The 11,704-nt window shown below is 43.1% G+C and overlaps 1 protein-coding gene across 1 annotated transcript in view; it reads right to left on the bottom strand.

Annotated features, from left to right (window-relative positions):
• The window catches only part of HDX (highly divergent homeobox), a 40,723-nt gene that overhangs the window by 6,556 nt on the left and 22,463 nt on the right, over positions 1 to 11,704 (bottom strand). Inside the window, exons 6-10 of the mRNA XM_014888235.2 lie at positions 10,356 to 10,502; positions 6,762 to 6,969; positions 3,768 to 3,847; positions 2,178 to 2,261; positions 95 to 217 (exon numbers count right to left, since the gene is read on the bottom strand). Coding sequence (XP_014743721.1) covers positions 95 to 217; positions 2,178 to 2,261; positions 3,768 to 3,847; positions 6,762 to 6,969; positions 10,356 to 10,502 — 642 coding nt within the window. The remainder of the gene's footprint in view (positions 1 to 94; positions 218 to 2,177; positions 2,262 to 3,767; positions 3,848 to 6,761; positions 6,970 to 10,355; positions 10,503 to 11,704) is intronic.

The raw sequence follows: 11,704 nt of genomic DNA, 5'->3' as shown, positions 1-11,704 counted from the left end.
AGATTCTGGAATAAACCCAAGGGAGGGACACAACACAGAAGGACAAACATCTTCTGATATTAAACACAGATATTAAACCTGCTCCAGGATTTACCTGCTGCTGTTCCTTATCATCTGATTTAATTGCAAGTATCAAACTCCGGGTAAATGTCTGCAGTTCAAAATATTTCTGTTTGTGGTTCTCCAGTTGACTCTCAATGAACCTGACCTCTTCATTCTGTGGGGAAACCAGAGAGTTCTGGGAATTATCTCAGAACCACGGGATCCTTTGAGCTGGAAAAGTCCTCTAAGATTGAGCCCAACCATTCCCCAGCACTGCTAAGGCCACCACTGAGCACGTCCCCAGGACAAAGCACTGGAATAACCACACCTCAACACCCCTGGGTTAAAACTAAATTGTCACTAAAAACGATGTTTAGTGACAATGACAACCAAAGCCCAGATCTCTTCCTAGAAGTGATCAAGGGGCTGTGAGAAGAGACAGCAAATAAATTCCATTATTGCAGGAGAAGGCTTGACACAAAAACCAGGGAAAATGACTTGAAAATTCCTCAGAATTAAAAGCTAACATCCTCCAGTGCAGCTGGGTTTGATGTGGATCAAGTGTCAGCTCACCAAGCTCCTCAGGATCCCTGGGGTTACAGAATAACCAGGAATATCACAGAGTGAAATATCACAGAGTGACAGAACAGCTTGGAAGGGACCTTAAAGATCATTTAGTTCCAACCTCCACAGAGCTGTTTATGGCTGGAACTGGATGTAATATATTACAAAATGTGGAAATATCAATAATTTGTATGCTTTGGCTAAAAAGGCATTTCCCAATCTATACTAGCTCTTAATTAAAAATTCAGATTTGATAAGTATTTCCATTTATTCCAAATATCTCTTATATTTGAAACATACTGGTTCAAAATGCTAAACCTGTTGATCAGTGCAGAGCTAAAATTCATTTTCTCTGGTTATTCATCTTTGCAAAGAACATGAAAATCAAACTGTTTAGTTAGGTGACAAGATCAAAAGCATTGTTCATTTTTGCAGAAGAGCTCTGCTTAATAGCACCAACTCATGAGAGAATAATGAAAAAAATACAATATTCATGCTCACACTGGCTGGAATTCAGCTTTAGTAGACATGAAAAGCTGTGACAACATGATGCTCAAAAGGTTTGCAACAAACCTTTAAAAATGGCTGTATTTTTGTTGTTTTTTTCCCCAAAAAATTCACTCTTTTTCAGTGAAAGCACTGCTCACCACACTGTTCCAGGTGCTAACAGCTCTGGGAATGAGAGAGGAATATTTGGGCTGCAATTCTGAGGCTTCCATAAAAAATCAGCTGAATTTTTCCCAATGGATACGTAGCAGTTGCCTGTTTAGCTCTGGATTTTGCCCAGCCCAGAAGAACTCAGATTCAGGCAGAAAACTCGGGGAACAATCAGTGCTGTCAAACAACCCTGGCTCTGCAGGGCACTGTCACAACAAGCCTCTCACTGGGCTGACAGGTGACATTAAGAAAAGGTCATTCCCTCTCCTGATCCATTCTCCACTGCCCTTCCCAGGAAAACGCTGCTGGAAGGAGGAATTTTTGTTCTGAAGAGATGATCTGTTTATTATTTTGGTGATTGATTACTGTCAGGAGGACAGACCTGGTTTCTAAGAAAAAGAAAATCAGCAATGGAGGTAAAAACTCAAGGAAATGTGGAATTGTGGCAGCTCCTGGGAGAGCAGCACACACACACAACCCCCAGCTTTTGGCAGGAGACAGGAGCTGGCAGGATCCAACTTCTCCTCCCTCCCACAGCCACCACTTCCATGTCCTGGGGAATGACTTCTCCTCAGATCTCCCCATTCCAGCAGAGCATTCCAGCTGCTCAGTCCCTTCCACAGCTGGCAGCACCAGGGGAAGCACTGCAGCATTCCAAGGAACAATTCTGGTGGAGTGGCTCCATAAGTCCCTTTGTTGGGACATACAGGGGGAGCTGCAGCTCTGTAGAAATGGGATTTTCCTGCCTCCATTTGGGTTGAAACACAAATAAAGTGGCTGGGGGTGGGATGAGGACATGATGTGCACAGCAGAGGAACTCAGGGTCCCACAAGCTTTTGCTGAGAAATTCCTGACAGATCCACCCCCTGAACTCCCTGGGGATTATCCTGCTGTCCCATGGCCCAATCACTCACCTTGTAATCCAAAAGAGAACTCATCTGATCCACTTCAGAATTGCTGATCAGATCACTCTCTTCATCATCTAAAATTTCTATTTTCTGAAACAGAAGCAAACAGCTCATTCCAACACACAGAGGAGACAAATGAACGAGGATCCTCATCCCAAAGGGGCAGGAAGGAGGAAGGATGGAGGATGGAGGATGGAGGCAAGGGAGCTTTGTGCTGGCTCCTGAGGAGTTCTGAGCCCCCATTAGATGGCAATCATGCACCTCAGCCAGGAGATCCAGCAGGAATCCAGGAGCTGCTGCCATGGAGACTGGGGCTGTTTACAGAGGAGGAGCTCCCTGGCCCAGCTTTTTGACTTTAAGTTGCACATTTATCCCCTCACAGCTCCTGCTCTGCTGCAAAGGAGGGTCTGGAAATGTTTTCCTCTGGATAAACCAGCCATCACAGCAGGTCCTGAGCTACTCCTCTCCTAAAGAAATCAAGGAGTTCTCCTCTGACCTTCCCTGGCCACAGGGCAAGGGAAATGCCCTGAGCTGTAGGGGATGCTGATCCAAATGCACAAATATGGACATTTTCACCTAATTCACAAATTTTGGAGGAGCTTTTTGTATTGGGTTTCTAAAGCTATCTAAAGCACAATGTTAAGGCCAAGCTTAACACTGGCTAAGACTCAGAAATACATCCCGAGATTTTTTACTGTTTTTAATTTTTTTGACAGTTGTGAACATTTATGAACCTGCCCAAAATAAGTTAAAGCAATTTTTCTCTTTTTCGGGATGGTGTTTAACCCAGTGCAGGGAAGAACCCCTAACCCAATCCATGTCCATGGGTCATTCCTGAGGTGTTATTTTGGAGGTTTTTCCTGCAGCACGTGGTCCCTCCTGCCTGCACACCAGGAATTTCCCTGAAATCACCCAGGAGAAATCCTCCCAGCTCTCCCTGGCAGGTCCCACCAAGCCTGTGCTGAAGGCAGGGAGGATAAAGCACATTTTGTGTGCTCCAGTGTCTGCCTGCCCAGCTGAAGTGACAACAGCTCAGAGCTTTGATGTCCCCGAGTTCTGCTGCTCCATCAGACCCCCAGTAACACTGGGACTCAAACATTTTTGGTTTTAGACTCAGCTTGAGGAAAGAGTCTCTAAACAACTGCCAAACATTCTCATTCCCCTTCTTAGACACTCATTTTAAGATAAGAGGGGAAAGAAAAGAGTGGAATTTCAAATAGGAAAACTGTATCTCTTATGCAAATGCAATGTATTTTAGTCCAATTTTAAGGGCAGTTAAAAAAAAATTTGTTACAGTGTTTTCAGAATAAAGTAGGAAGAAACTTTTCCTTGGTTTTGTTCCATTGTTGTATCAAATGACAAAATCTGGGGCTCAGGCAGGTTGGGGAGCTGAGTCTTTTGGACATCACCTCTGCAAACCATTTCTACTGAAGGTTTCAGGGATTTTTTCCTGCTGTGTTTTAGTATTTTTAATACAGTTTTAAAGCTCACACACACAACTGAAGTTGCCACCTAGTGAAAACACACACAGGTGCTGGACAACCTCAATATTAATTAAGGAGTTACTAATTGGTGGAAAAGGAAAGGTGAACATACCACATTATCAGTGGAAACTGGATTCTGGTCATCATCTTTGTGGCCAATTTCTTCATTTTGAAGAGCTTCATTTGTCTCTTCTGCAGAAATAAATTGGTTTTGTCAGATTTCATTCCAATTTTATGCTGAAGGACCATTAATGGTGTTTACCAGTAAATGTCACAGCTGCTAAATCCAACAGCAAAGTCATGGTATCAATGTCTAATCATAAACAGAATATCTGCCTTATTAAAAAGACATCTTGTCACAAGCATTTCAGGCCAACATCAAACCAACTGTGACCTGAAACAACAACAAAACTCTCAGTTATTCTCTGTACCAAAACCTTCCCATTTTTGGGAATATTCAAAGGTGATGAAGACACATCAGACGTGTGCAGAAGTTGTTTTTTTTTTTTTAATGAAAATAAATTCCTACATCAAAAATCCTGCATTCCTGAAATTCTGGGGTACATATCTAAATCCCACTTACCCCTTGCAGACACTGATGGGTTTTGAAACAAAAACTGATCAGATTATGGCAAATGCTTATCCCTAGTGAACCTAAAGTGCTTTTTAATGGATAAACACTTGAAAACAGGGCAGATTTTACCCTGTTATTTCAACCACAAAGCACGAGATGATTCCATTGACCTCAGAGGCCCAGGAGAACACAAAACCCAAAGAAAGGTAAATCTATTTACCCCTCAAATTGAAGTCTGTTTCTCAGATTTACTTGACTTCTGCATATTAAAACATAAATCTATTACACATATTAAATCTAAAGAGGAAAAGAGGGAAGGGGTAGCAAGGTTCAGGTGATTCCAGGGTCTGTCACCTCCACACAAGCACAGGGATAACAGGATTTCCCTGGGATTACCAAAGACAGGATAATGTTTAGGCCAGATCATACAGAGCCAGTTAATGGCTTTAAACAACTTTTAAGTTAAATATCTATAAACTGAGCAAATTTGATTGGAAATAGTTTCAAATAAACTCCATCTGTCAGTGGTCACAGCTCCTTAGGACAATCTGTGCCAGGAGCACATGGGATCAAATGGGAGCACTGGGGAGCAGGAGCAAGGAAAGGTGAGGATGATCCTCAGGGACCTGGGGACATCCCAAGGCACCAGGAACTCTGTAACCCTGACAGCCACCCCTTGGATTCAACAGCTCCCTGCAGATTCCCAACTCCTTAAATATTCATCCTCAGCTCATGGAACCTGGCACAGCCCTAATGGCCTCCTCTACACAGTGTGGATTCAATTAACACACAATTAAAAAAGGGGAGGCAATATGAGAGCTTTAATGATCCATTTTGCATCACAGCACAGCTTATTTTTTTTATATTTACACACTATATTTTAAAAGCAGAAGCCCTCAACTGTCACTCTAGGTGACCAAAAATTGCTTTTGTTTGTCTTTCAGAGTGGTTTTTGCTGTTGTGGTTTTGGCTCTTTAATAAATTAGGACCAAAAGCTACAGTTCTCAAACATCAGAACAATTCCCTATCTGTGGCTGAACATAACCCATGAGTACTGGGGGAAATATTTTCCAACAAGTTCAAAACCAGCTGAGCTGCAGCAGTGAAACCTCCTCCTTTGAACTGGAGAAATGAACAGAAAGAATTGTTGTGGGAGAATAAAGGAATTAAAGTGGGATTCCTGGATGCTGTGGAAATCCTGTTGTTTCCTTGCACTTGCTTAGGCTTTGACACTAATAATGCAGCCAAGTGTTCAGCCTCACCTTGCCTGACTCAACAAACACGGAATTATTCCTCACTTGAACCACAGACACTTCAGCTCGTCTCTGTCATCATTTTCTCTCAAGCACATCTCACTTAAATCAGCTCCTTCCACACCTTAGGCAAATCAAGGACTCTGAGATTCCTCATCTCACTTGCCTTTCAATCACTTGACCCATTTCTTTATCATCTTATTCCCTCTACAGTGGAATATGACAAGGCTCTCCCAAACTCCTTGCCAGCTGCTCTCTGCTCCCCTGGCTCTTCCCTTTCAGTTGTTCTGAGGAAATGACAGGATCAAGCGTGGCACACGGAGCTGCAGCAGCAGCAGGCCCGAGGTCACACTTTCTTTAGGCTGGCAGAGCAAAGGCTCCATTGATCTGCTCTAAGCAGAAGCACTGGGAGCAATTAGTGAGTGGGGGATGTGCTGGGCTCAGGGACAGGAGGGGCAGACATTGATCCCATGTGCTCCTGGGAGGGAAAAGGGAATTAAGTTGTAGGCACTTCTGAGTGCAGCTGCTGCAGTTTACTGAGGACACCCCCTGCGTGTGCAGTTCCAAGGCTCCTGAGCTGTCCCCTGCTCCTGCCTTTGATCTGCTCGTTGTGTTTGCCTGTCAGACAGAGCAGCAGGAGGCCTGGGCAGCTCCTTGTTCCAGCCTGAGCTGAGGGGTTCCCTGCCAGGAGAACTGGGAATTCACAGTCCCAGCAGCTCTGCTCAGCCCCAGCAGTGCCTGGGGTGGGCCAGGATCACAGGGATGGAACCATGGAATCACAGCAGAGGCTGAGATGGGAGGAACCTTAAAGCTCATCCGGTGCCACCCCTGCCAAGGCAGGGACACCTTCCCCTACCCCAAGCCCTTGGGCCTTGGACACTTCCAGGGATGGCCATTCCAGCTGGCTGGGAAGAACTGAGCAGTTGACAGAGATTATTTTTAAAATCTGGCTTCCTTGGGAAGTGAGACTTCCCCACATGTACTGTCTGCCCAGTTCTCACTTGCACCAGCAAAACGTGAACTCTTGGTTTCATTTCAGATGAATCTGGCAGAAATGGGGCTCTTAGGATCAAAGGTTTCTCCAAACTTTGCATTACAAACCAAACAAAACTCAGAGACACACAGGTAGAAGAAAGAGACCAAACAGTACCTTCAGCCCAGGCGGGGTGGAGCACTTGTGACTCTGTCAGACGTTTTTGAATGTGTACAACAGAATCCAAAGCATGCACACTGCACAAAATTGAAAATATAGGCACAGTAGTAACTGCATTCCAAATACCTTGTGAGCTTCCTTCAGATAAGCAGATTGATACTTCATCATTCCTATCATTATCATCCCCCACTTCAGTAGCAGTTTCCTCTCCTGGATTAAGTGCTGATTTAGAAACAAATTCAGATTGATCAGAGAAATCAGCAGGACCTCCTCTAGGGGGTGGGACCTCAATCCCCATTAAACGATATTTCCGTCTTCGATTCCCAATCCAAGTCTTGTAAGAGAAATAAACATGAATGATATCAGAAACTATAACAAAAGCAACAGGCCCCCAACCAATTGACATCAGCACATCTGGGCTACAGGAGCAGGAGTGCAGCCAGCAGTTCAGGGAGCTGATTATTCCCCAGTATTTGACCCTCCTGAGGCTCCTTCCCAAAATCCTGTGTCCAGCTTTCCATGGGAAACAGGAAGGTGCACAGCAAAAGGAAAAGAAGCAATGGGCACAAGAGGCAGCAAGGGAAGCTCTGATTGGAAGTGAGAACACAAAAGAAAAAATAATGCTTTGCAGTGAGGCAGAGGGACAGTTTGTCCACAGAAGCCTTGGTACCTCCAGCCTTGAGGTACTCAGTGTTTTACTGGACAGCATCCTGAGAAACCTGACTTGACTCCAAAGTCAATCCTGCTCCAGATAAAGAGCAGCACCAGGTGACTTTGTAAGGTCTCTGCCCACCTAAATTATTCAACAAATTTAACACAAGATCTTTGATCCAGGTTCTTCTAATCTGCAACTTCCATAAGGGGACTGAAGCACCCAATGAGCCAAACATCCCCCCTGTTCTAGGATTTCCTCCAGCACAGAGGGAACTGGCCAAGGTGACAGATCTACAGCACTCCCCTTGGAGGGCAGAAAGGAATTTGGAAAATTAAAGCTCAGAGCAGCTCATCCTTCAGTCCCCTTTGGCTGTAAGACAGAGCTTTAGGAAAAGTTGTTTGCAGTGAGTGCAGAGGAGCACACTGGGAGATGAAACCAGCCCAGGGAACCTGCAAACCCTGCCATGATGGGATGGAGATGATGCTTTAATCTTACATCAATAAAACTGAATTTCAAAGGAGAAAAAAAAAAAGACGGAAAAGACCCACATTCTAAATTCTCCAAGTGGATCTGTGTACCTGGTCATTAATTTGCCTTCTCTGATGAAGAAACATCTACAGCAAAAATTATTGAAGATTCAGAGTTTACAGTGACATAATTGTCTGCAACTCTTCTCTTCCTAAGGCTCTCCCTTCCCTTGTGTCACTCAGGCTTTCAGCTTCTCATCTCAACTCTGCTCAACAGCCCCTGTACCCCAGACCCTTCATTCCATCAAACCAAAAATCCTTCCCAGAGGCAGGAATCCATTTCTTTACCAACTGCTACTCCCACCCTTCTTGGGCTGGCTCTCATCCCCCTTCCCACCATCTACACCCCCAGAAACAGGAGCAGCAGTTCCTGGGTTTGAAAACATGATCAGACCATGGCAAAATGCACATCCTTTCCATGAGGCCTCTGTTCCAAGTGAGTTTCCCTAGGCATTAAAATATTTTAGGATTTTCTTTAAAGACACACTAAACATCACTCTGGCCTTATTTCAGAAATACCTGACCTGTTCCTTCTTTTTCTTCTGAAAAAGTAGAGTAAAAAACTTTTTGCTTATAATACCTTGATTACCAAAGAGAAAAAATAAAGGAATATTAACAGCAGTTCCCAACTACTAAACAGAGTTCCATGCTGTGCCAGCCTTGGAAAGAAAAACCCTTTGAAAGCTGCATCTGTAACAAGCTAAAAGATAACATGCTGAACATTATTTTTAGCAAATCATTTTTGCTGGCTGGTATTTGCTTTCCCAACTTGCTGATTTTCCTCTTTGAAGAATGCACAACAGGTATGCAGAGAACTACCAAGATCATTTTTTAATATTACCTACAGTTTCAGGGAAATAAAAAATTAAAGAAAACCCCCCACACAAGCAGCCCTTTGAGAGCTGGGTCTCTTTTTTCCAAGCAATGTATTGCCATTCTTTAAATTTTCCCATCATCTTGTGATTTTAACAAACAGTGCTAACAAAATTTAAAATTGAATCGATCTCTTTTTTAGTAAAAAAGGCACTTGGGAAAGGCAGATCTTTTTACAGACTTTTCAAAGCAGAAAATCTTTCATTCAACATACTGAGAATGTCAGAGAAGATGAACATGTTTTGATAGTGTCTCAAATTAAATAGGGAAGGGAAGGTTCCACATCCTGTGTGCTCTGCTGAACAGAGAACATTCTGGAACAGCAAAACAGTGAGGGCAGGAGCAGATTGGAATTGCCATGTGGGAAATCAGCTTGAGATTCTATCCCTAAAATACATTCTCCTTCAAGATTTCTAGCAAGGTCAGTGAAGTGCTTGGGCTCATTTGTGAGTCTGCTGTGGTGCAGGTGATGCCAGAGCCATCCCCAGACTCTGCCCTGAGGACAGAAACATTCCAGCAGGTGGAAAGGTTTGCACAGAACTCCACAGTGTCACCCCCTGTGTGCCAGGGACGATGTTCCCAAGGGACAAACCAAGGCAGCCTGGGTGACACCCTGTGTGTCACGGCCAGGAGGTGCTGTCACCTTTCAGAGGGCAAAGTGAAGTTCTTGGAAAACAAGCAGCAGCTTTGCTCTCTACAGAGAAAAGAGTGATTCTCTTCAGCTTCCAAAAGTAAAACTGGCTTTTTTAGAATTCCTCTGTGCCCACAAAAACTAATAACCAGATTGGTGTCCAGCCCTAAAAGCAGCTTTGGAACCATTTCGATGTAGCAAGGCAGAGTCTCCACAGCAGGAGAGTTTCACTAAGGGCTCTCAGCCCTGCTTCTGCAGCAGTGTCAGGAATTCAGGAAACAGGTGGAAAAAGAGGATGAAAACTGAAAGGAATAATCCCAATTGTCATGGCTGTCATGAGGGAAAGGAAGGCTCCTGTCCTTGTCTGACTGCAAACAGTGGGGCCATTTCCTGAGGCTGGGATGAGCAAATGAGACCCCAGAGGTGCTGCTGGGTGTCTGCTCACCACAGCAACAACAACACCCCAGCCTCTGGAAGGGGTGATGTGCAGAGCTTCCTGGAGCCAGGTGACCTCCAGCACACCTGTGCCTCCCTCAGCATCTACAGGGACCATCAAACTGAACTGACCCAGAATTCCTCCATCTCATCTCCACCTGCCCTCAGTCTTGTCAAATATTTCTTTTCCTATTTTGGAGCATTTTCTTTCACACAATTTTCCCTAAAAGCATGAATGAGACGTATTTTCTCTGTATCTTTAGAAAAGCCCTTTTTTGGTATCTTATTAGCAATATAAAGAGGACCTTTCAGTCTTCTAGGATCTCCCTCAAAAATGTAACACTTTTACTTAAAATCTTACTCAAGAGAATGTCAAACAGCTCGTAGTGCTGCTTCTGCTGCTGATCAATAAGACTCTTACCTGAGGGCTTTTACTAAATATAGACTGCAGAAAGAGCAGGAGAGCACTTCCCAACATGGTCATTCATTATGTAATATGTGAAATCTATTTCAAGCTTCCTCATGAAATTTTTAAAGCCTTTCATCTGTCCCTATTTCTGCTCCTGCAACAAGATAAGGGAAGACTCTGGATTTCTTACCCGAACTATTTCACAGTCAACATTTAATTCTGCAGCCACAGCTTCAATTTTCTCTCTGCAGACTGAGCCCAGGCTGGTCATGCCATTGTCCCAGTATTTCTTTAGGGTAGCTAAGTCTCGGTCACTAAATTGTGTGCGATCCTGTAACTGCAAGATAAAAAAAAAATACTGTTAGATTGAAAAAAAAAATCTGCTTATCCTGAGCATTCATGTCCAGAGGTCTCCCACACAGTAACACACACGTTCTACTGTCTCCATGGCTCTTCTTCTCTTTTAAGTCTCCCTTAAGAATTTGGGTTTTTTTTTTATTTCTTTTTTTCATCCAGGGCACTTCAGCATTCCCTGGGATTTGCTGTAAAGGCAGTGGCAGCATTAACCAAGTTTAAGGCACTTCAGCTTTGTTTCAACTGCACCTGATCTTTTTGGTAATTTGTTTTATCTCATTCTATAAGGCCTTACTGAAAATAACTTTTTTCCCCCTCGTGCTGTTTACTCTCTCCACCCAATTTATGCAAATTACTCCTTAAAGGCTTTTCAAGTTTCTCACCCTCCCCCCATAAAGTTCTTTTATCTTACTGCAAACTACAACACATGCATAATTCAAAGGATTCTGACTTCCTAAAGGGAATACTTTAATGTTTATGTGGTGAGCTTGAGTTTAAATTGGTTCCACTGTTTATCTGTGAGTTTCCAAACCCTTTGTCTATGTTTATCAAAACATGTGATAGTGAATCACTGATAAAAAGAGTAACACTGAAAAAGAATTCCTAAACATCTTACCGCTGTTTGAACTGGTGAGCACAGAGTGTATTTCTCTAGTAGAGCTTCCAAGCTTTATCAAAAGCTTTTCACATAGAATTTTATCTGAAATCTACAGTTTCATTACACCAACCCATGTTTTTCACTTCTGCTCTTTAGAGGACAGAAAATCAACCACAAAGTCTGCATGGGTAACGTGCAGCCCATGTTCCACATGTGTCATTATTTCAGTAGCTGAATTGTGTTCATGATTTCAATAGCTGAATTCTGTATTTGCTCATTTAAAAACCATTAAAAGCTAGAAAGAAATAATTTTAAGTGGAATAAATAAAAAGTAATTTTACAGAACTAGGATCATTTGACAACCTTGTACAGTTCCCATTTCTAGCTTTTGTTAATCTTTAGAATATTGTAATTGTTGCAATTTTCTCCTCTTAAAAATTACTATTTCTCAAAATGTTAGAAGCACTTGAGTCTCCTCAATGTATGAACACAAAACAGGGGCATTAAACCTTTGTATTCCTAAAGTAATTCTGGTAAAAAGATGCACCAGATAAATTCAAATACAGTCTGGTTGCACGCCATGACCT

Source organism: Sturnus vulgaris, chromosome 14, assembly GCF_052056855.1.
Source record: "Sturnus vulgaris isolate bStuVul1 chromosome 14, bStuVul1.hap1, whole genome shotgun sequence".
NCBI lineage: Eukaryota > Metazoa > Chordata > Aves > Passeriformes > Sturnidae > Sturnus > Sturnus vulgaris.
The sequence above is the reverse complement of the archived record's forward strand: the minus strand, read 5'-3'. Positions and strand labels throughout refer to the sequence as shown.